Source organism: Manacus vitellinus, unplaced genomic scaffold (genome assembly GCF_001715985.3).
Source record: "Manacus vitellinus isolate BGI_N305 unplaced genomic scaffold, ASM171598v3 scaffold_1_pilon, whole genome shotgun sequence".
Lineage (NCBI taxonomy): Eukaryota > Metazoa > Chordata > Aves > Passeriformes > Pipridae > Manacus > Manacus vitellinus.
The window spans coordinates 34,049,675-34,075,175 of record NW_021939396.1 but is presented as its reverse complement, the minus strand read 5'-3'; the positions used below and the strand labels follow the sequence as shown (position 1 = coordinate 34,075,175).

Sequence of the window (25,501 nt, the reverse complement as noted above, 5' to 3'; positions counted from 1 at the left end):
TACAGGCCAGTGACTATGGTCAAAGGACAAACCGACAAGGTCTCATCTTGGCCCCAGCTGCCAAAAGATCCACCCCCTCCACCTGGCCCTACAAGGAGATGGGAATTTTTGAAGACTACTAGGTTTCTTTCTCACTGCTGGACAACCAGGTCTATATGCTGCAGGAGCTTCCAGGCTCCCTAATTCTCCTGTCCAGGGCTGGAAGTCTCCTGCCCTAGCCTGGCTTGCCAAGTGGCTAAAATACCCATGCCAGCACTGCAAGCCAGTACTTGCAAAATACAGGATAGACAAACATAAGCATAACCATCACTTACTGTTGGCCCAAGGAAAAATGCTTGCACTCTGGTAAGCATATAGTGCTCACCACAAGGCACGAAAGAAGCATCAGCTCAGCAAACACAGGATGCTCCATACCTGGTCACTGCAAGTTTGCTAAAGGAGATGTTGTATTAACAATAACAACAACAAAAAAAAGAAAAGAAAGAAAAAGGGAGGGGATGGGGGGGGGGGGGGGGGGGGGGGGGGGGGGGGGGGGAAGAAAAAGCTCTCTTCCCGCCAAAAATTATGCGGCAGCAGGTCCACAGAGTGTCTGCCAGATGACCCGCTTGTCACACTCATAATTGCTTCCCATCTGGTGTCTGGAGCACACAAAGCCTGGCCGTTTGCCAGCGCAGGACGACGCACAAACTGGCCTACTTCTGGTGACACGGGCCCTCCAGACACCGCTGATCCCCTGTTTCCGTATGGCTGAGGAGAACGTGGCATTCATTTGTAAATTGCCGGCGGCTGATTTATCCGGCTATTCGACCCCGCTCAGCCCAGCTAACGCGCTTCCCCTTCGCTGCGCGGCGCAGCCCCGGCCCCGGTTCCGCGGCGAGCCCTCTCAGGCACCGAGTTGCCACAAACACACACCGGTCGGCGTGAGGAGTAGGCGAACAAGGACGGTGTCGGCCCACACGCCACTCACCTTTAGGATGAGGGCATCAAGACAACTCATCCCTACATGTATGTGGAAACACATCCTCAACTGCTCTGATTTACAAAGCTGATTGCTCTTCCAAACTCTCTTTCCACCTAACGTGTACGCACAGCTCATGTCATTCACACTGTTCCTACAAAGACTTCTGAGATACAAAGTATCACTGCTTATGACCACAATAAGCAGTGTTCTGAGGTGCTGGGCTTTTTTTAAATTTGCTTTATGGGTTTGTTCTATTGATTATTTTTTATTATTTTTTAAAATGTCTACTGTTGTAAGAACTTGATACTCTCAGAAAGCTGAGCAAATATTCTTTAACCTATGGGATGGACTACTTCACAGAGGACGGCACAACACACTCTAAAGAGTGCTCTAAAGATCTGTTGGTTGTGCAACAGCCAAACATCACTTTTACAAGGAGTAACTCTGACCAAGTAACTGGCCAATGGTCAGCAAGGAAGTAAATGCTAGCCAAGCAGAATTCTCCCTCCCCAAAAGCGAAAAGCACCCTTTCCCATCAGACTATAACACAGGACAGTTACAGATATACACCACTGCTAGCCAAGACACAGCCCATTCCCATCTTGCTTGTGCTAAGGGCATTAACGTCCATCTTCTCTGTATCAGAGGGTGTGATGACACAGGAAATCAGAAGTCAGGTAAATAATCCAGAAGACTCTAAAAATAAACCCAAATTAGAACCCAAAATTTCTGTAAAAGGCAATAGCAGGTAGACAGGACTGCCACTGCAATAGCAACTGCATCACTAGGTGACACAGCCCAACAGCAGGCACTGTCAGAGGACTCCTTTCACTTCTGTACCTCACAAAAAAAACCCACACAGCAATGAAGCAGAAGAGAAAATGAAATTAAAAAAGAAAACCATACCACCAATAAAAGCTGATACTGAAGAATGCTATATTGCACATCTGTTACTCCAGATGCAAACAGAAGCTGCACTACTGAGGTTTCTTCATAAGCAGTAAGGCGATATAGTGGGTATGAGCATTTAGATTTTTTCTTCATACAGAAACGTAAGACTGCGTATAAGTGTCCAAGGCTTACCTGTTCCTCCAACACATCACGCTAGCAGAACTACAAGGACCCCATTGTTCCCTTCAGCTGCAGGGCAAGAATCCAACCCACTCAAGGGTTAAGCTGGCTGTCTCCAGGGGAAGCCACACAGACCAGCATGCTGCAGCTTCAAGAGGGACCAATCTTTTGGCTCAGCTGGCACAGAAACAGTAATCCACAGCTTCCTCATGAAAGTAAGCATTTAAGCCTATAAAGATTCAGCTTATCCAACGTCAAGGAAACTTATGAAAAAAAAATTGGATGAGGTCTAGCATTAGAATACATCACTGTACTTTCTGCCTAGGTAGTGAACCTTTATCTGAATATTTGTCATGAAAACAAATGCAAGAATCAATGTTTCAAAATTTTTGCTGTTTGCATTGTGTGTCACCTTGGTCACAGGTATGGTGCAACTGTGGTTCGTTAATATTCAGTGTTAAAACCTCCATTTCACAAAGCTTGATTCGCTTTCAGCATTGTATCAGTTTTAGTTTTGTGCAAATCTAGTAGTTATTCTCATGCAAAATCAAAATAACAGCAGTAGGAACTGGGCTTATTCTCACCAATCAATTCCTTTAAGACCACTTCTTCCAAGTAAAAGTCAGATCCACAAGTAAAGCTTCCAGAGTTTTCAAATAATGAAACTTAGTGTTGTAGTTACTACCAAATTTGCAGTACTGGTTGTCCATCCACTCTACTTTGTTTCATTGAGTAAAGTCAACACAGAAAAATGAATCAGTCACATCATTAGACTTCACTTTCCTTTACCTACATTTCACCTTGATTTCAGACATCAGCAGCCAGCCACAAGAACAAATGCTCTAGTCAGTTCACTTCACTTGTCCCAAGTGATGGAAAACTTTACACATGCAAACATGAGCAGGTCTGCAGGTTATTCATACAGTGGTCTGGCTGTGACAGCCAAATCCCCAGCAAAGCCCCCATAACAGTCAGAGTTTGCTTATACAGCTTAAAGCTAGAGGACATAAATTACCAGGACCTATTTCTGAAGAACTGACTTGTGTTAGTCCCTCCTGTCTTTTTCCTTCAACAGATTACCTTAATTATTTGTCATTTATATTTTGTCACAAAACTGGAAAAAGCATTACAAATTTTGTATCGAATGCCAGTGCTTCTCTCAAAATAAGAGAGTTTAAGTCTAACACTAACTCAAATTAATACATGTTTGTGAGAACTAGTAAGGGAGGGGAGAAAATAAAATCACATTGCACAGCTTACACTTGCATTTACTTCTCAAGACTCAGGCACATATACCAAAATACTTCTACCCTACAAATGAAAGGAATCTAAAAAAAAAGCTTTACACTATGAACATTCATCTCAAATTGTCTTCTATACGTAAGTATTTGTGTTAAAGCTTTGAGAGACAAATATAAACTGATAACCAAATACAAGCAGGCTTACATGCAGTTGGATTGAAGCAGGTATTACCAGGGGACTTCATCCCACTTTGTAACCCACTGATTCCCATGACTGCTGTCTCTGCCCAGTCCCGAAAAGGCACGTCTCTTGCAGTTTCACAAGCACACACATAAAAATGTTTTCAATAAAAGACACTTACAGTAACCTGGTACATAGATGCTTTATTTCTGACATTAACGTGGTCTGTATTGTGAGATTCTCTTATATAAAAGTAAAGTTTGTAGTACAACAAAAACTAAGATAAACAAGGCATTTGTTGCACATTATGTCAAACCTTAGAAGAAAAATATGGAGTAATATGTATCTAGGTTTCATGCAAGTTTGGCTGCTGCATGTACAATTTACCTATCAAGTGAAAGAAATGCAAATGCACACAACATTCAAAAAGTAATAAGATGCCTGACATATGAAAGATTAAAACCTTCCTGCTAAAGTAACAAAGTAGGAGTTAACTAAACGATCCAACCAATACCAACAGAAATTATTACTACTTACCATAAATCTATGCTTAAACTTGGTATAGGTAGTTTTGGTGATACCACTTCTACTGAAATATACCATCCAGATTCTAGATATTAATTCTCTCTTAATGTCTGATTTCCTTTTTTGTGAATTAAATGATGTCTCCAGCATTGAATGTTGCCGTTAAATCCCTTCTGGTAATGCACACCTAAATCTAGTACTGCCAAGAATTCCAACTGACTCCACTAAATTGTCATAGGTGAGGAGTAATCCTGGCATGATGGGCATTTTCTGATCCCTTGCTTATATAGGATTCCCACCCCCCTTGAAATTTTGATGTGAATTAAAAACTGCTAAAAATGTTTGTGCCTACTACTATCAAAGCCAATATCAAAAAGCTCTTAAAAACAAGGATTATATAAGCTTTGAGATGTTTAAAAAAAGTTTAAGAACCCATTACCTTCCTTGTGCCACTCATCACATGTTAAAATTCTCCATAAATAAATTCTTCTCTACCATCTTTGATATTACAGCGTTAGGAACACTTTCCACACCCTGCATAGTACTGGTTGATCTCATAAAGTTAACTAGAGAACCTGACATCATGTAATTTTACATACAGTGCATATGATGCTCGCTCTTTCCATCTCTCATAGCAGCAAGCCGATTCTGCCACTATCTGTAGCAGCACCTCCGGGAGTGGAGAGGAAGAGTGTTTGAATTATAAATAACTAAAACTACAGTGTACAGTTCTATTTACCTGTCAGTATTTGTTGAGAGCACACCATTATAACCTGCTCAAAATTAACTACGTAAAAAATCTCTACAACAAAAGCAAACCAAAACATTTCTTCAAAACCCAAAATAAAGACATAAAATAAGTGCAAATACCTAAAATAGGCAACTAAAGCAAGTGTTGTGACCTGTATACCTTTAAATAGGACAAAGACTTTTCATAAATAATAGAATGTTCTTTTTGCTCTTCAAACATTTAGTCAGTATATAATGGTCAAAGTTAAGTGCAGATACAATTGTTTTGAGATCCAAGGTGCCAAGTTTCTTTAAAAAAAAAAAAAAGAATAAAATATATATATTGAAAAGGCATTAGTTTTTAGTTCCTATGCAGGACAAAGTACTCCTGGGTCTCATGTAAGACCCCACCATTTCTTTCTAAATATATTTAAACAAGGAACAGGAACAGTTGCTGTATAATACAGGTATACCTTGTCATTATGTTGTAGACCAACATGATTTTAGGGCTATAGTGCAATCCTTACATAGATGTAACACGTACAGTATAGATTTTTACACTTCACTGTAATTCTTCTGCTATTCCATATATTTTAAACTTGTCCTTTTTTCATTTTAGCTGTTTTAACAGGAAACAACATTGGCCTCTAGACAACCTGCATACATATAAATATCTACATTTAAGCTTTGAAATGGAAATAAATTATAAAAACAGAATCCTCTCCAATTTACAAAATTTTCCTTGTTCCTACATACTGTACAATACATTCAACAATCATCTCATTTTGAGATTTATGAAGAAAATACTGATGCTTTACACTAAACTTAATTCACCCCCCCTTGCCTACTTCTAGTACCATTTGCAAATAAATATATTTAACACTGTAGTTAATTCCATTGTTTTGCAGCATACCAAAAAAATTAGTAGTGCAACTTTCTATCCTTCCTTTGTACTTCTTTCTGTTGTGTTTCTTTATATACTAGAAAAATGCTACATAAGCAAAAGCATATTCAGTCATGTATCTTGCTCATTTGAAAACCAGTAACAACCTATAAACCTACTCTATATTGAAAATGCTCTAACAGATAAAAAATGCAATGCAAGTAAAAAGAATAAATACGAAAAATAGACCTAGAAGCTCTATGCTGGCAATACTGCAATGCATTTTCCCCTTCTTTATATTATGGTAGGGCATTACTCTTCTAATATTTAAGCAATTCATTGCAGAACTGTTTGCAACATCCTTTCGTAAAGAATGCAAGAGCTTCATGTCTGTTCTTTGTCAGTCAAAAGAAGAAAGGAAGCTTTAAGGTAGCTTTAAGGTTTCCCTTGGCAGACTCTCTCAAAGACAAGACTTAATTCACATGTATCGTACGGGAATCGCGTTCGACATTGTTTCAGTGTCAATGGAAAGAGATGGCTGTCAGTTGCAGTGACCATCACAGTATCAGAGATCTCGAATTGCTGTTGGTAGCTGTGTATGTGCTCAGATATCGCCTCGCTTGCTCAGTCATGATAAGCTGGTCTTCTGTTTTTCCATAAACAACTGCTTCCCAGTCACGATTTGGCTGCATAAAATAAAATTCTGTTAAAAAGATTCTTAGAACAAACTAAAATACTTGAGCAATTCTCATACAACCTTTCAGAGTATTAATAAATTATCAAAGTCTATCAATAATATATATTACTGAGAAGGATCCAATTCTATAGTACAATACCTAAAAACTGCGACAAAGCTCCCTCTCTACCCCTTAATCCAGCTCCCCAGCAGTGCATTCTGTGTTATGCTTCAAGGTTTAACACACGAAGTGAAAAACACTCTTAAGAAGATACTAACTAGTTCAACAATACATAAAAGGGAAGGTAATTAAGTTATCTTCTCTTTGAATATCTTCCCCTTTAAATGTGCTAAGTTCAACAGGCAGAAAAACCCATTATTGACAGTTGTCTGGAGATACCAAGGAAGGCAAAATGGTTTGGCAGCTGAAAAAGAATACTGTGAAGAACTTTACTGAACCAAGTGGCGGCTGTGGATGAATGGTCAGATGTTTTTGGGAATACATTAAAAACGGTAAAGGAATTGGGAATAAAAATGATGAATGGAAGAATAATTGAGCCACTAGTCCTGCTTCTTCCATGAAGCAAAGCTTGCACCTTTGCATGATTTACTGAATCTCAAGCTGATTTGTAGCAGCTCTAACTTGGACCTGACACTAGCAGATTGTAGCATGGTGAAGAATGCAAGATCCTCTTCCTCCCACACTGAGCTAGAAACTGATCCAAACGATCGGTTCTCTATATATATTTATGGAGAAAATGAGCTGTTTGAGTTCCTCTATAAATTTAGCAGAACTTGATTCATGGAAGGGACTTGGGGCTAGAGAGGCCACAAAACTGAGTGGGAATTTCTCTGGGGAGAGAGAAAAAAAGAAAAAGATGGTTCAATGAAAACATTTGTGAGTATAGTATGACTAAGCTCCCCTTTTAGTATTCTAAAGAGCATACTTCTGGGCCAGATAGATATATTTACCTTTGCTGCAATTCATAGCAGTTAATCCTTTTTTTTATTTCTTTATTTTAATATCACCATTAAATGAACTTCGTTCTTCCTTTTCATAAGAAAAGATCAGAAAGTAATACTGTTGTCTCTATACTTAAAAATATCATCGGAAAAGCAATTAAGTAGGACAGGGAAGATCAGGCTCCAGGTGGCCTGTCTTTTTTTGGGGATTTTTTTTCATTAATACAGAGCTGTAGATATTCTAAAAAGACACAAAAACTTTATACATTAACTCCCTATGGGAAAAACTGGAACTGGTACAAAGTCAGGTCAAAGAATCGTTTCCTAAAGCTGGTGATCAAGACACACAGAGGGAAAACTAGCTTCCATGGTTTTACCAGTATGGAAAATATACAGAGGTACAAGAACGGGCATGTTACAAGAACATTTACCAAATAGAATCTGTGGATGAACTCTGCTTAATGAATCCCACTGGGTTTATTCTGAAGTAAGCATCAGCCAAATTTGAGAAGCTTAAGTGCTGTAGAGGTTTAGTTTGCACCAGGTCAAGTTTTTTTAACTCCTAGTCTTGGGTACCCAGACCTGTTTTGTAGGTTTCCCCTATCCTGTTTTTTCCTCCCCACATATAAATCTTAGAGACCACTCAGTGAAACATCAGGGTTGTATTTAGAGAACTTAGCTATGAACTTTGTGGACAAATAACCAACTTACAAGAAATGAGGATCATGGAAACACTGATGGGAACTCGATCACTGATTTGAACAATTCTAGACATTCGGGCAAGACAGAAACAAAACAACAAAAAAATTCTTTGTTAACCTGCTAACAGAGCTAACAGAATTCTTTGCATCCAGACCTGAAGAGCTTTCTCCATTTTGACATTTTTTGAAGCACATGCATTCAGTTTCTTCTTAATTACTGCATTTGCTTTGTCTGCTGGATTTGTATCCTGTTTTTCTGATGTCAGGTTACATCTGTTGTCCTGTATTTCCAACAATGGTGTCATTAATAAAGATGTGGTATATGCATTTTTTGACTATTGACAAAAAAAAAGGTAGGGAACAGGAATAATAATTAGTATTTAATACAGAAAGATTTCGACTGCTGTGTTCAGAGAAGCCAAAATGTAAACAAAGTAAATACTATCAGAAAAACCCTAGGAAAGAATCTGAAGAGAAAAAGTGATGAACAGTATATGAAGAACTAGCATAGCAGGGTCCACAGTCAATACTAAGCATAGTACAACAAGCAGCTGCTAGTATGATTTAGGTATTACTGAGTAGATGGCTTCTTTACTCTAAAGCCACACTACAGCTGATAACATTTTGTTAAGAACAAGAACTTGATAAAGTGGTAACTACAGAACAGTTTTAAAGAAAAAAGCTTGTAATTCACTTCTAGCACAGCTCTTGTGAAAGTCAGGAGAAGGAGACTGGAGTGGAAAACATAAGATTGCATCAGTTTCAGGGAGAGGAACTGCTTTAAGAACTGAAATAAGCACTGGATGGATTTTTCCAGAAGAGTTTTATATGCTGATAATGTCTATGGAAATAAAAAGAAATTAATCCAGCTTCAGTATACCAAAGCATAAGAAAGGTATATGGCAATTTTAAAGAGCAAAATTAGATGAAGTAACAGTGGCATAAGTACTTGTTTGCTTACAAAAACACCCCAATAAACTTAAACCATCTTTAAGTATTTATTCTACCTTAGACGTTAATCCTAAATTATTGTCACACGGATGCACCATTTCTCCCTAAGGATTGGTACCTTTTTCCTTTTAAAATCAGATACTACCACTATCTCTCTTGCTAAGACTGCATGTTCCTGTTGCACAGCATTCCTCGTGAAAATGGAGGAAAAGGAATTTTTCCCCAGTCCTCTGCTTTTAATAGACCACAACATCATAGTGTATCTTGGTTTTAGCTTAATACCCTGGACACTGGTGATGCACAATACATTGTTGTCACAACAAGACATAACTAAGAAAACACCAGGCAATTTGTTTGTGGTTGGAAGGGCTGTAGCACTGCTGCTCCTCTTAAGAGAGATGTTCTCAGGGAAGTGGGGAATTCCCACTAGGTGGCAGAGCACCCAACACCCAAGCAGATACCTAGGCTTGGCACAGAGTCTACAAAGGCATTTAGGAAGGGAATTCAGGAAACCAGCTACAATAATCAGAAAGCAGTATGACTCAAGCACCTTAAGCATTCTTTTGAAGGACTTTGGCTCCTACCTCGAATATAGTCTTGTACCTAATCAAGAATCACTCTTAATCAGAATTAAAAACATACATACATTAATTTAAGAAGTAGACTAAAGTTTTCCTACAAACTACAATACTAAAGATTAATCTATTCAATCATTCAAAACATTGAGTTACTTTTTAAAGGAAAGAAGGACCATCAGCCCCCTATCTTCATGTCTTGGTTGCTGAGGCAGAAGTATTCAAATTCCTTCAGGCAGAGGTAGCACACAAACCTCATCTTTTACATGCTTGGTATTTCTTAAAATATTGCACTATATGAAGCAGGACAAACATGCTGCCTAATATGCAATTAGGTATCTTCAGAACATATCTGCCAGACTGTCAAGTATGCAAAGCACAGGAGCAAGTGTCATCTCCTCGTATATTACAGAGCTTCCACATGCTGTGTATGCTAAAATTTATAAGTAATCAGCATGGGAACAGCTGCAGTACCAAACCTGCAAAGCATTCACATTACTTTACCAGTCCTACTCTGAAGTCCTGGAAGAAAGAAGTCACGTGTGAATTCAAGCCCAATGTTCAAGTATTTCTTAAGTATTTAAAATAGTATTTCAAACTAAATGTGATTTTCACTTTCTAGATATATGAATCTAGCCTTAATCCAAAACCTGTATTTTAGTTCACAGAACAAAAGACACACAGTTCCACATTAATACTGCTGCCAGTGCTGCTCTTCAGTAGTTTAATACTTACCTGTACATCTAAACTATTATCTTCTGTGAAGCGCTGGGCACCAACTTCTTCTTTTTCCTGTGAATCTAGGACCAGTGATTTTCTGACTTTTTTAGAAGAGTTGTGCTGAAATAAACATTTTGCAGAGGAAAATTGTAAAATATTATTTAAAAGCAGTTATTTTCTATTTGAAATTATTATTGTCATGTTACCTCCTGCTTGCAGCTTTTATACACAGTGTCATCTTCCTCCTTGGGAAATATATCTGTTCCAGTTTCCTCTTTCAAAACTTCCCTAATGTCTTCCTCCGAGAAGGCAAGTGGTTGTGACTAAACGTTAATTAAAATTGAAAAAGAAAATACAGGAAGTCTATTAGTTGTTAGTTTTTACCACATCCTATGTTCAGCTAATGTAGGCTAGAAAAGAGATCTTGCAAAATACAGCAGCAGATGAAAAGATTTAAGCTACTGTAATTAAAAACTTCAGGGCTACATTTCACAGCTATGGAGATTTTTTAAAGTTAATTTTACTCCACATTATTTATAGCCAGATAAAAGATATACATGCCTTAAAAATGCAAGGTAGCATTGAAGAAGACAAACTATTTGTTTGCATTTATTAGTAATGGTTATCCACTGACAGAAGGGGTAAAAATACTTTATATATACTAAATACCTATATAAACACATATATACATAATACATGCATACGGTACTAAAAAACTGTACCAGGAATGTATGACTTGTTGGGAAAGGAATTTATATCAATTTTAACACAAATCTTTGCATAACTGATCGTTCTAAATACAGTGCAGAATTTCACAGAAGCCATACAGATGGCTCCTTTGTGTACCAACAGGAGAAGCATTCCCTTAAGCCCTCAAAATTTGATTTTGAACAGGAGGTTAACAGTGGACAGAAACAGGAATGCCAAACCACTCCATTTGCATAGTGAGGGACTGTGAATCTATAGGGTAACACAGATGGTGCCAAACCCTGTGGCAAAGTCTGAGCTGCCTTCTGTGTTTGCAGAAAAGAAGTAGTCAATATATATTGGCTGGAATTTTTTCAGAACTTGAAAAGCATATGTCTACTGAATTCCAAAAGTTATTACGCATTAACATACCTTAGCTAGGCTAGGAAGAGAACAAAAATTGAATTCATTTGGAACAAACAAACAAGCAAAAAAGTAACATTATCCATAGTCAATAACTACAAAAAAAAATCTCCTGTGACAGCCAGAAGAATCAGAGGGTCGTGAACTGCTATACTAAGATTTTTGGATTTAGGATGAAAAAATTACAGATGTCACTCAAGTTTACCATACTGTGGTGAACATCTAGTTTTAGTCCTAGCACTGCAGAAGAACAAAAGCCAGAAAACAACTCAGCTCTTACATAGTCCAGAGGATTCAAACATAATGCAGTTTTTCAAGTCAAACTTTTAAAATAATGAGGTCAGTCATACTCATCTACAGCAGCTTGCTCTCACTAGATTACTCAGTTAGAGGACCCACACCCATTCTCTCTCACTTACAATTTTTCTTGGACGAAACAGAATGCTAAAGTATTCAAATTAAAATCTCAGACAATTATGTAACCACCTGTAAGGTGATACATAAGGTTATACACAAGGAGAAAAAAAACTCCTGATGGTTTCCTGGAAGACCCCAACACCTGGGAAGGCATTTCCAGAAACCAATAAGAGAGAAGAGTGATATGAAGGTAACACTGGACTTTTTTTGCAAACATCTTGCCAAAGGGAACACAGGAAAACAAACTTTGGGCCTATGTCATTTGTCTATCACCCCAAAATTAGTGTATTGCCACTCAAACTGTCTAAGAAAAAGGTTATAAAAAGAGATTGGACATAAGAAAAAACGGGGGAGAAGTTCCATCAACACTGCGAGAGACGGCTGATGAGCTAGTCTTTCTCCTTCCACTCCTGGGGATGCCTGGAAGGTGAGACGTATCTTATGCATGCTAATTACTTGCTTCTAAATAACTAGAGCTTACTTTTGTTTCATAGTATTCTTAGTAAGTTGCTTTGCTTTAGAGTGTATGCTTATACCTTGCTTTATTATTATTACTACATGGTTTAAATGTGTTCTTGCAGTTAAACCCTATTCCAGACAACACAAACCCTATAAATTGTCACAAATTTGTATTAACAAATGTGTTAATTCGTGAGCTGTTAAAGTGAGTCTGGTTTTAGGTGCTGACAGTTTCGTCGATGACGAAATAACTCACAGGATAAACTTGCTGAGGGGTTTCTCTATCTCTATGAAGTGACGTGAATCTGTTAAGCGAAGGGTCTCACCTAAGGAGACGCTAACAGACTGTATTAGACATTAAAAGGGACACTGATAGACAAAAAATAAATTAATACAGGTTGGACAGAAAATTCTTCTTTTCTGCCCCTTTAACATGACACTATCTTATAAGAGGTAGAGTGTTAGCAAGGCTAGACAAATTTAAAACAACTCACAAATATGAAACCAATGCATTTAAGATTACTATGTATGTAATTATGGACTATATATACCAAATTACCATTCAAGAAGAAAATGCCTCCATACTACACTGAAGGATATGAGTCTAACAAACAAATCTGAAGCATTTTTGATTGACATTCTAGGATAATAAGGCAAGTAACTGAAACAACAGCAGTTAGAAAATGCTTTTTAAGATAACACTGAGACTTACAGTACCTCAAAACCAAGAGGGAATTTAGACTTCAACAAAGAAGAAAATAAATAGCATCATCACATACCATAAGTCTGAGAGGACCATACTTTTTTTCCTGAGCAGCCAAAGCATTTTTAAAAGGAGTTGGTGTCCTTGGTGTTGAACCCAAAAGAGATCTTCTCATTGTGGGAGTTCTAAAACTATCAAGCATAGAAAAGTGTTCATACATGCATTTTAATATTTTATCATTAGTAATGTAATAAAATTAATCTAAAAACATTTTAAAATACCTTAATTTGCACAACAGATATCACCGCTATGAATCTCAAAGTATTAAGATCACCATAGTATTACCCCAGGTGTATTAAACTTTAATTGGATTTTGACAATATTTGTTTTCATTTGAGCAACACCACCAGACGTTTAATGTAATAATCCTACCCCACATTTTCCTTTTGATCTTGTGGTGTCATTTCCTTGTGTAGAGGAGTTGTAATAAGAACTTTCTGCCCACAGATTGGAGTCGACGTAAATGCAGGATTTTCAAAGTTAAATTGTTCACTTCCAGAGCAAGTGTTGAAAAACTAAGAAAAAGAGAGGAAAAAAACCTAACAAACCTTATAGGATAAAGCCTTACCATTGTACTGAACAGTAAAAAAAAACCCAAAATTATACGCATACATCTGAAAGGCTTTTACTGACAAACCCAAACACATTATTTTTGACTTACACTAGAAGACATTTCACAGAATCACAGAATCAACCAGGTTGGAAAAGACCTCCGAGATCATCAAGTCCAACCCTTGATCCAACACCGCCATGGCTAGTAGACCATGGCCCTAAGTGCCACATCCAGTCTCATCCTAAAAACCTCCAGGGACGGTGAATCCACCAACTCCCTGGGCAGCCCATTCCAATGTCTGAATACTCTCTCTGTAAAAAATTTTTTCCTAGTATCCAACCTAAACCTCCCCTGGCAGAGCTTAAGACATGCCCTCTTATCCTACTGCTGGTTGCCTGGGAGAAGAAACATTTATTGCTGAAACCTTGATTTTCCCCTTAAAATCCCTACTGTTTAATTAGGTCACAGAGACAAAAAGTCTCTATCAACAACTATTTGCATGAGAAAGTGTGAGCTCAGACACAAGTTGGTCGCTGCTGCTGCCGCCCTCCCTCATCACTCTTAAAAACAGAGGAAATAGGTTTATTTAACGATTTATGGTTTATTCTTAATATATTTACCCTTATGCAGATGTTTTAAAAAGTTTTTGACATATTTGTTTAGGCTACAACATATGACTAGGGAAGAAACTACTTATAATTTATAACTTGCTCACTGCAGTCCTCAAAGTCATCCATATTTAAAAATAAACTCACCTGTGATGGAGAAAACGGTAGTGTTTTCACTGGTGTACGCTTTAGTGCAACATTGACAGCATCATTACACAAGCCATCATTCAGATCACTAACTGGTGATTGCCCAACACGCAATCTCTTTTTCTTTCTTAGGATAGCAGGTGGATTGCTGAACTTAGTTAAGTTTGAGGTTGTTGAAAAAACGGTTTCTTCGTCACCACTGATGCTACTGCTGTGGTTTTTGCCATCAAGCATAACGCCAACATTATACTGGCACTCAGGAGCTCCTTCATTGTGTTGAAGCCGCATGAGTTTTACTGGAGCTGACTTGACAGGAGATACAACAGCTTCTGAAAGCTCAAAACAGGTGACATCACTCCACGCTACCGGATCCTATGAGGCAAGATACAAAATACTCAAAACACTAGCATGCTTATTCAAGGTTATTTCACAATGTCCAAGCCAGTCTATCAGCTCTCTACCTCCAGAAGCCATATACTGAATTATTCTCCCTGTAACTTTCATACAATCCTAAAACACTGAATATTTTAAAAAATAATTATGTTTAAACAGCGATAAAACATTTGATATGGCTGAAACTACAGACAAGTACAAAATAAGGTAATTTTAAGAGTATTTTACACATACTCTGTAAGTTGATATTCCTAAATAAACACTTCTTTTTAAGAAGAAATACAAACTTACAATTTCCATAAGATCTAGTGTCTCTGCAAATTCTGGAATGGTTTGTAGAGGTGTTAACATTCTATTTGCTTCAACACCCAAATACTTAGGTGGTGAATTCTGCTGAACAGGTGTGATGCGAGCCTCATCCATGCTGTAGAAATCACTTGTTTGTTCCTCAAGGCTACTTAGTGTATTAGGCATACAATCCTCCATGACAAAACTTCCAGACCAACAAGGTAAGCTTCCAGCTTGCTAAAAAGTTATGAGGAAATACATTAATCTTACTCAACTTCAAGGTTGAAAAGAGTAAATTATGTGACTGCAGGGCAGGAAAAAAAAAGTAGTGTGGGAAGACTACGCATAAGTATTAATTTTTGCATTTTCAAATACTAATAATGTGTTTCAATTAATGCAGTTAGTCTTCTCCTTACATTAACATACACAACATTTTCAAATCGTGTAAGGTTTTTATGTTACCTCTCATTCATATCTCATACATGCTTATAACTTAGATAATTATGGGTTGCATTAGAAGCCATCTCTGATCCAAGTTTTCTGTATACCTGAACACCAGTATATTATGAAGTAATCTTCACTAGAGAACACAGGTATATTTCAAGATGTTTGTAGAATGCGAAATACTTCTTGTTTGATCCGATTTTTTTAGGGCAAATTCTGCATTAATAGTTTACTTAGCTTCTAAATGGTTATCCCATTTTAGGAGACTGCTTAGTACTCAAGAAACAGATTTTAATTTTCACTGGAAATCTAGAAGCAAAACAGATTCCACTAGATAAGCAGAGCATTCCACTGTTTCAAAAGAATGTCAGTGATAGCTCCACCACATAAAACTGGAAGTTCACCTGTAATCTAAATTAGCAATCAATATGGATGGGTTGGTCAGGTGCCTGATGTTCACAGCCTTTTGAGGAAATCAATGACTGTCATCTGCAAGTTACCCTAATTCCACTGAATTTATGCATAAATTGAGTACAATGTCTGCTTATTTACTGTTAGTCATGTCCAAATGTAGATATTAGGTATTATAATATATAATACCTAAATATATAATACAAATATAATATATAATATAAAATTATAATCTACAGGACATTTTGAAATTAAATAGGGCAAAGCCTATGTATTTTTCACCTGCCTCTGTTGAGCAGATTATCAACATTGCTAATCTATAAAACTGAACGGCAGGGATATCAAATGTGTTATCTCTTGAAGAGGATTAAAATCCTGGGTCTTAGGAACAACTGTCAAACTGCTGGTCACATTTCTACTGTCTTCACAGTTTAAAAGGTTAAAACTGCACTAAAAATAAGTTGTCTCAGTCCTAATATATAGATTTGGTTTACAACTCAATAGCCATAGGTTTGATTTTAGGTCAGGTGAAAAAAACACACTAAACCAAACAACCAATTGCTGAAGATTAATCTCAGTAATGCATATCAAATATTTACAGTCCTTACAGAAGACATTTGTTTTCTTCTGATTTCAGTCTCTGCTGACATAAGTAGCAATTCGAGTTCCTTTATTTTCTTTTCTTTATCAGGATCATCATCAATAAATGGCTGCTGAAAAATTTAAGAAAGAAAGCATTACTATTTTCCACTTCCACTACCCCTTCACAGTAAAAATTCTACATTACAACATAGCTGTATTTTTAACAGGAATCCACACATAAAGGGAACTGAGTTGTTCAAGTTGTATCATATTTTGTAGTACAGTAGTCACTCACAAGCAAAACAACTCCAATTACCAGGAGATGGATCTGATGTTATAGCGGTATACAAGGTAGTATTTTAACACATTTCTAACATGGCCTGTAAATGGTCAGTGTGCTATAGCTATGTTCTATGTTAATAGAACCAACAATGTTGGCACATTGGAATATGTGCTCATGATTTTGTGTGCTTTCTAAAGTTTTGAGTTATTTATCCTCATTAAGTGTGTAAGAAAGTGTTTCAAGTTAGCATTTGCAGAGTGTCTACACAGGCAGTCCTACCACTACTATCAGAAAAGAAAATTAACTAATTGGCTTTGGTTGGTTCGTTTGTTTTTAACCTCCTTAACACTTTCCATTACTGTTATAAACAGGTAAGTAAGGATATATGCCAAGAGTTTCAAAACTAGTCATAATCCTGAGTTTAGAGAGTACTTCCAGAAGCACAAAGTATCATATTTTCCTGTGTATAGCAATCCATAATGTCAAAGGCCATATGAGGCTTTGTTGTGACTTGTATTCTTACACCGAATCAGGGAAGAAAATGCAACATGAAACAGATGACCTGCACAGGAAAACTTCAGGTTAGGTAAAGAGCTCTGCAGAATGCCTCTAACACATCTAGCACAAACAAAACATGCATTATTCCCTGTGTCAAAATAATTTTTTTTACTAATTCTAAAGTTGCAAAAGTTCTTCCAAGGAGTCATACCAGAAGCAAAGATCTACATTCAGTCTGCAACATGCGAGGAACTTCAGATATATTCCAAGCAAGCCCAAAGAAGCAAAAGGAAATAACATATCCAATTTTTATTTGTTTTAAAGTTCCTCAATACTTCAGCATTTAGAATGCTGCAAAAGAGCACCTTCAACTGATTGAAAGACATTTATCACTGAGAAGGAAATAAAAGCTATTGAGAACAAAAAAGCACAGTCAGAACTGTAAGTCACAGTAAATAATTTTAACTGACAGTTTTTCAGATATATTTATTACATATATATAAGTAGTACAGTCCTGCCTTAAATGTCTCATAAGGTGGTAATACTAACAGGTCACAATTTTAACCTCATGATTTAACAAGTTTTAAGTCATATTTCTGTCAGAAATAAGGCCAAACATCATGTTTCTGGGAAATATAGAGAGCTCCATTTTTCCTATCTAGAAATACCAATGATGCCAGCAAACCTAATTATAGAGGAACTGATATAAATTTAGGTGAATGATAGACTAACAGATATATTGAAGATAGAGGTTTTTAAACTCTTCATTTTACTGTATAATATGCAGTAAATTCTCTTTAATTTATGAAGCCTGTTAACAAATTTACCTGAACTATGTTGGAAGATGATGGAGCATGTTCTAGACAGTTGCCTTCTGGTGAGGCATACTGATATGCTGGAATCTGAAAAGACATAAAACATTTTACAGACCCTCAACAAAAGGAGGCTATAAAATTATCTCTAGTTTATTGTCTGTAAACTATTTATTATGGTTTACAAATCCTAAGTTTCCATAAAAATCACAAAAAATATTCAACCCATCTTCAGTATTTCAGATTTATTTCTTGTTCCAAACCAAACAAATTATTTGAAACTTGGAAATACTTATTACTCTGAATTTTGAACTTACATGCGTCTGAACAGGCATATAAAATTGATTCTGAGTGTGCAAGTGTTCCATAGTCAGACAAGGTTGGGGCTGAAGTTCAGAAGAACTAGTGCTTTCAGACTTTATAACACTTTGCAAATATCCTTCCTGTTCCACTTTTCTCCGCATTGTTGAATTCCAGTGATTTTTAATTGAATTATCAGTCCTAAAATGAAAGTGTAAAACAGTGACTGGTTTCTGCATCTTAAAATTTAATATATGACATAATTTACAGGGTTTGTAGAGTAGGTTAATCTGAAGCCACAAATCCAGAAAGCTCCAGCAGTTAGACTGAAAGTTCTATTATCAGTGGTGGTTTTGGCATAATTACTAGAAGGCTACTCTTCTAAAAACTTCCTTCTACTAAACTTCAAGTCTGCAAGAAATTAAAAGCAGCAAAAGAGAAAGCCTTGGTTCTGACTGTTATCATGGGCGAGAACCTTTTTTATTGGATACTTGGAATGTAAGACAATCACTCTGGGGTTCCAGAGCGTAATAAGGGCACTTTGGCTAGTGTTTGCCACTAGAAGACATCTCTTCTGAAAATGTGACAGTCTGCAATCCCAGCTCTGTGTTTTATGTGCAGCTTTGTGGAAGAACATGTTACTACTCTTTGTGCCCTTCATCTTGTATGGGGAGAAGCAACCATGGCATTTTGACAAGCAGGCTGAAATCACTTTTAACACTAGAGAAGCATTTAGGGAAGAGTGGAATATAACTGCATTACAGTCTAAAATACTAGCAATATTATTCCTAGCCTTAGAAAGAGGTATACAGAAACAAAAATTGCTTAAAGTCCCATTCTTCATTTAAGCTTGACTCCAAGAAGTATTCCCCTTTTTCATCCCACTAGTGTTAGACTCTAAAAATCTTCTAGGTCTAGGATCTCTACCATCTTCAACTAAGAGTCATCTAAGATTTATTTATAACAAACAAGTCAGTGAACTAGGAATTCCTCTGTCAAACTCATCTTCCCTCTCTGAAATTCTACTTAGATGCAATCAGTTCTCACTCCTCCAAAGGATTTTCTGGGAGTCATGGATTGTGTACTTAATCAAAAATTCTAAACACACATATTTTATTCCACTAACATAACAAATGCTGACATTCCTTAGGCACAGCTAGACAGACACCTCTGAACACACAAACTGAATTCAGAAAGGGACAGCTTAACATTGAAATTCAATTAACAGTACAAGGTAAAAGCATTATTTCATTAAACTCTTTATACACTAAAATTTTCTTTTCCACAACCATAGAAATTGCTAATCAGACTTGAAACAAATATAAGGAGTACAATGCATACAATTCATTCTTAACTTAGAGACTTCATGGTGATCAACTAGCTTTGCAATGCATGACTCCTAAGTCTGGACTTCTACAAATTACTAATATTTTCTTTTACAAGTGTCCAGTTCAACAAGTGTTACACACACACAAAAAAAATAATTCTGATCTTAAACCAAGAAAGTCACCCTGAAATGCATATTAATGAAGGCATTTTGTCATCAAGTTTGATATCAAATCATTCCTGCATTATTACTTGCAGTTAACTCTCTTCAGCTCGATTGCAGAGGCTTTTTAAGTGATTTTGAAGGTACCTGCAAAGCATTAGAGGTTTTTTATTGGTTTTATGGTTTTTTAAAAATGCATAATCAAATGCAAAAGATCTTAAAAATTTTTAGTATCTATCAAGATAAACATGTTGTGGTGTAAGTTTCAACAGATGCTCTCTAACTAATAAGTTACATTGGAAAGGGTAGTGAGATGACCACTTTTCATACTACAATATTTAACAAAAACAGAGTTGCAAAGCACCTTCCAGGAAGAAGTTTGGCTATTTCAGCCCATCGGTTTCCCAAACGTTTGTGAGCTTCATAGATTATTCTGTCCTCTTCTTCTGTCCACGAAGACTTTTTTACCTCAGGATTGAGATGGTTATGCCATCTCTCTCTGCACTGCTTGCCTATTCTTCCTTTCAGGTGTTTTGCAATTAGAGACCAGCGCTTTGGACCATACTTCTGAACTAATTCAATAACCTGGAACATAGATGAAAGCACATTACAATTCCAAAACCTAGTTTACCTAATCAAAGACTGAGAACACTGATAAACTCACATTATAGAATAGCACTATAATAATCATCTTGATATGATATTAGACCTAAGGAGGCAGAAAATGACTTGGGGGGTTAAAAATGATTTTTCAAGAAATCAAAAAATTACTTATTAACTCTAAATTCTTTGTGTTTAGAATATAAATATACACTGATGAAAACATTCATTTGTAAGTCTTCTTTCTGTTGCCCATTGCATAAGCTGACATTCCATCTACTTAAAAGCAGCTACAGTTTTTTATCTTCTCACACATCCCAATGTAAGTATCCATGTCACAAGACCCACCAGACATCAACTCTGTGGGAACGAACCTTAAGAAAAAGTGCAGATTCTTAGCAGTCATATGGCAGTTTTATTACAGTAAAAGAGTAGAGTTTCAATTAGTTTTCATTACCCTCTGATCTTCTTCTTTAGTCCAGGGACCTTTAATCAATTCTGGGTTTAGTACCTTCTGCCATCGATGCTGGCACTGAAAATCTGAACGATTCTGAAATAGTTTTAGAAGATCAGTGTAGCTGTTAAACTTTAGAATATATAAATATGTAAGTACTTTCTAGCCAGAATTATTAGCTTATTTCAAATTAAAATGCTTATTTAGACCTTTGTTCTAAGTATAATAGCTAAATTCTCCTTTATTGTTTCTTCTTCCATTTCCTTATAAAAACTTTTCTCCAGAAAAAACAGCCTTGCATGAAGCTCTAATCAAATTACTTCAATGTACTTACTTGATAATTAAATTCAGAACTTACTCTTCTTTAGAGAAAAATTTAGAATTATTTTTGTCCTCATTACTCCACACTTTCTCTGAACTTTGTGGTTGATATACTTTTGACATTATCTACAACTTAAATAAGGAGAGAATTTTTTTAAGGAAATACTTTTTCTTTCAAATAAAAGAATAAACCTTTTTCCAAGTCTCAGATGAACATATTCTCAGTTCTTTACTACAGTGTTAAGGAAAACAGATTTATATCAAGTTTAGTTAACACATACTAATTAAACAACACTGCTTTTGCCGGTCAGGACAGATGGTGCTTTTCTGTAGCTTCACTAAGGATCTTTTGAAATATTGTTCCCAGTTATGAAAGAGAAGTAAGCTTTCACTTAGCTTCCTAAAAACTGTCTGCAGGAAAGGCTTGGTCCAATCCTCAGAAATATGCAGGTAAGAGCCTGCCCCAGCACAGCATACTAGCATTCCTTTTTTAACAGTGGGACATGATTATTTACTCGCTTCACTGCAAGTTCTTGGACAGCAAGTACCAATTGCAAGGTTTTGTTGGGCTTGTCTACAAGTAAAGGTGTTACCATGCTAAAGTGAAGTTAACCAAGCAGCAATCTGCCAGACCAGAAAAAACACCCAAAACACTAATATCTGAAATTATACTGATCACAATACCTTCAAGTTAATCACAAGTAGTAACTGTATGATTAAAAGTACACTAGTTTGTTAAAAAACATTTCCTGGTGAAGACAAGCTGTAAAAGACAGACTCAATACAGAATGGTTGTTCCCATTTTGAGGGGAAAAAAAAATTAAATTGTAGCCTTTTAGTGTTTTTACCTTCCAGACATTTCTGAAGCCATAATATATTTTTGGGAGAAGAGCAAAACAAATGATAGGATGAAACAATAAAATCATTTCAGACTGCCTTAGCTGCAAAAATTAAAGGCAATTGTGTTCCCTCTCTTGAAAGTCACCTTGAAGCCATTTTCACTTTTTGGGGGCAGAACAGAGGGAAGGTTTACTTGTGCCCAAATGAGGCTTTGAAAACACAGAAGTTTGAGGGCCTTTACATGCTAGTAATTGAAGATACACTTGGTTTTCCTAGCAAAAGACCATCAGTAACTAAGTGCTAATTATGCTTGCCTCTATTATTTGGCTTTTGAACACTGCAACAGGTCACCTAAAGAGGCTGTGAAGTCTCCATCCATGGAGATATTCAAAACCCAAAAGGACATTGTCCTGGGTAGCCTGCTCCAGCTGACCTTGCTTGACCAGGGGCTGTGAACCAGATGATCTTGAAAAGTTCCTTCCAACATTAACGATTCTGCAGTGGGCAACCTGCTGAACAATAGCTTTCTTGTCTCCAGAAGCATTTGTTTACATCTGAAGAACTTTTTATTAAAATGCACCTCCATACTACACCTGCAGATCCATATCACCAAACACTGTATTTTCAAACAGTTTAATACACAAGCTTTTTGATATTATCACATTCTCCTCTGCCATTCAATCACTTCATTGATTTTTAGAAGGGGATAATGCACATATAAGGAATACTGATTTGCTTATGCACTCCTTAAATTTAGAAGCTTTGACTTTATTCCCTGATATCTATACTTTGCCACCTGGAAAAAAAAATCAGAAGCATCACAGTTGCACAAATATGATGAGAACAATGAAAAGTTACAGTTGTTCCGCGTTTGGAATTCAAGTCTACGTTTAGCACACAGGAATTTCATACAACCGTATCATCCCACACAGTATTGTAAGAACCTCAAAGGTGTGAGGGGATGCCATTTTTAATTTCTAATATTTGAATATTCAATACCACTTCCAGGCAGTGATTTCAGCCTTAGATTCTAGCCATGTTTTCACAGTAGGCATTTTATAACATTTGTTCAGAAGAGAAACAAACATCATCAATTCTAGTTGTAGGTGCTTTCTACCAGTGCCTCTCATATAGCTGAAGAAACATAAATGTTTGAACCAACAGCTCTTTTACTCATTCCACCTGACCATTTGAACAGAACAAGAAATTTTAAGTGTCAGTAGGAAATTTCCATGACACCTGCTAAGGTTCCATTTGTAATAACTGAAGATATCATCAGGTGGAAAGATTTAGGTATGTTGGGGAAGCAGTCATCACTGTAAAAAAAAAAAACCAAACAAAACCCAAAAAAATAATTTAAAAAAAAATCCCCCCCCCTTTTCCTATGGTGTTTAAGAAATGGATCCCACTCCTTTCCAGCAATCTTTCAGACGCAATCCACTCTCCTAACTGCTTCAGAAGCAACCTGTGAACTGTAGATGTGATCACCAGAAGTAATGTAACCAGTAAGAAACAGGAATATATTCCATAATAAAAACAAATAGCAAGTGAGAACCAAAGGCATCAACTACTTTTGATCATTTCAGACCAGCGTTAGAGCCTGAGCCAATAAGGTTCTCCGAGGTCTGAGCTAGGTCTCAAGTCTATTCTAGAAGCATTCTCTAACATAGTTTTTATTGTTACATGCTTCTGATTTCTATTTCACCCCATTTCCAAACTAGACATATAACCAGATAAACATCAAGAGAACTTAACTGAAACAGAGGTTCAACTTACTTGTAGATGACTAGCAATGAAAGCCCAATCATCTGTACCATTTTGTTCCACCAGCTTCTTTAGCCTTTCATCCTGTTAAGACATAACCTCAGCCAATAAATGTTACATGCTGTCCCAATACAATGCTAAATAATAACATATTTCATGAGCTAACAAGATCATGTAGGAATGAAACTAAAGCCAAAAAAAAGTATTACCTCTTCACGTGTCCATTTCACCTTGCTACATATCTTCTTCAAACCCTTTTGCTGTGGTACTTCATAGTCATGATCCATATACTGAAAGTCATCATCTTCCTCACTGCAGAGTACAACAGAAGAGTGAAGAAGATCAAAACAGAGTTTGAAATACCTCTGAATAATCTTTTTCTCCCCCTAAGTACCTCTGCTTTTTTCAAATATGTACATATTGTTCTAAAATCACATACAGGATTTGCATGATCATAAGACCTACCCCCAGCATTTCACCGTGTCAAAGGAACAGAATTTATTTTAATTTCAAGGCCACAGACTACGATATGGGCAGATAACTCATTCTGAGTCAAGACTTAAATATTAAATAAAATCTACTTTTTAAGATTCATGGCTTTGTAACACATTTGTGAATCTTTATTTTACACAAATGAGCTTATAAAATAGACTGGTTTGCTAATCTGCAAAACACAATTATGATCCACCTCCGTAACTAAAACAACAAACACAAGAGTGTCGAATAAGTGTTAACTTGAGATTTTAAGTGGGCTCCTGACTTCACTAAAAGTGTTGCCTCAGTGTTACAGGCCTTAGATGCAAATCTCTGAAGACAGGTACATTCCAACAAGAAATAACTATGGCATCAGTGCTGAGCCTCAAAGTGCAGAGCCAGAGGGGCAGGCAGCCAGGTACCTCTGCGACTCCACGTAGATCACCCTCCATCTACTGGAGAAATGTGGAACTCCACAGCCTGGATAAACAAGGTCTTCCAAACAGGCGGCACAGAGAAGTGTTTCATGTAAACATCGCTTAAACTTCTGTTTAAGTGACTCACGTTAGTCAGCATAAATTCAAACACATGTGGAAACCTACGTCTAACAACAAGTGCTGCAGTTCCCCTGCATTAATTATAGCAAAGGCCCAAAGAAGGGATTCCCATCCCAATACATGGCTTAAATTAAAAGCAGTTTCATACTGAAAACTCTATTTTTCTCCATTTTATTATCAGTACAAAGTATGATATAAATATCACAAACTCACGTTCAAAACTAAACTTACTAGATCTGCTCAACCTCGATAATTACATCAATTTTTCAACCAAGAGTTAAAAAAACCCACAAACAACCTTTCCCAGTAATGGAATTAACTTGTGCCGGTGTCCTAAGAACAGATTAGATGGGAGATCTCCACATTATTTTCCAGATCAGCACAGCATGCTGATTAACCACATATGCATTATTTGTCATTTCTCATGAAGTATGTTCCTGTTAGCCACAGAGAACACATCTCATTCAAAAGCATTACCACAGGATAGTAAGTGCCCACTCTTGCAGACCCAAAGTATTTAAAGTTGCTTCTACATCCTACACCACCACCTGCATTTGCCCTATTTCGCTTCATGATGCAGTGGAAACAGTAACGCAAACATATTAAAACTCTGGGCAGTTGGTGAAATACAAGGCAGTAAAATTGTCAAAAGGTCAAGTGCAAGTTCTTCATGGTACTTTCAAAGAAATAAGCTACAAACACAATGATTGTAAAAGCTTTGCATTAAGTGGCTTAGGACTTAAAAAACAGAACTTAA

General features: G+C 36.7%; 1 protein-coding gene across 1 annotated transcript; it reads right to left on the bottom strand.

The window, feature by feature from the left end:
- Positions 1-4,933: 4,933 nt before the first annotated feature.
- Positions 4,934-24,026, bottom strand: MYBL1 (MYB proto-oncogene like 1). The gene is made up of 15 exons (XM_018079760.3): positions 23,923-24,026; positions 23,726-23,797; positions 20,792-20,884; positions 20,099-20,319; positions 18,263-18,446; positions 17,961-18,035; positions 16,379-16,483; positions 14,919-15,152; positions 14,235-14,606; positions 13,299-13,441; positions 12,943-13,057; positions 10,384-10,500; positions 10,193-10,297; positions 8,087-8,212; positions 4,934-6,277 (listed from the first exon to the last, which is right to left on the bottom strand). Exons 1-15 carry the CDS (start codon positions 23,998-24,000, stop codon positions 6,149-6,151), a joined length of 2,169 nt encoding a protein of 722 aa, XP_017935249.2. The 5' UTR covers positions 24,001-24,026; the 3' UTR covers positions 4,934-6,148.
- Positions 24,027-25,501: the final 1,475 nt, after the last annotated feature.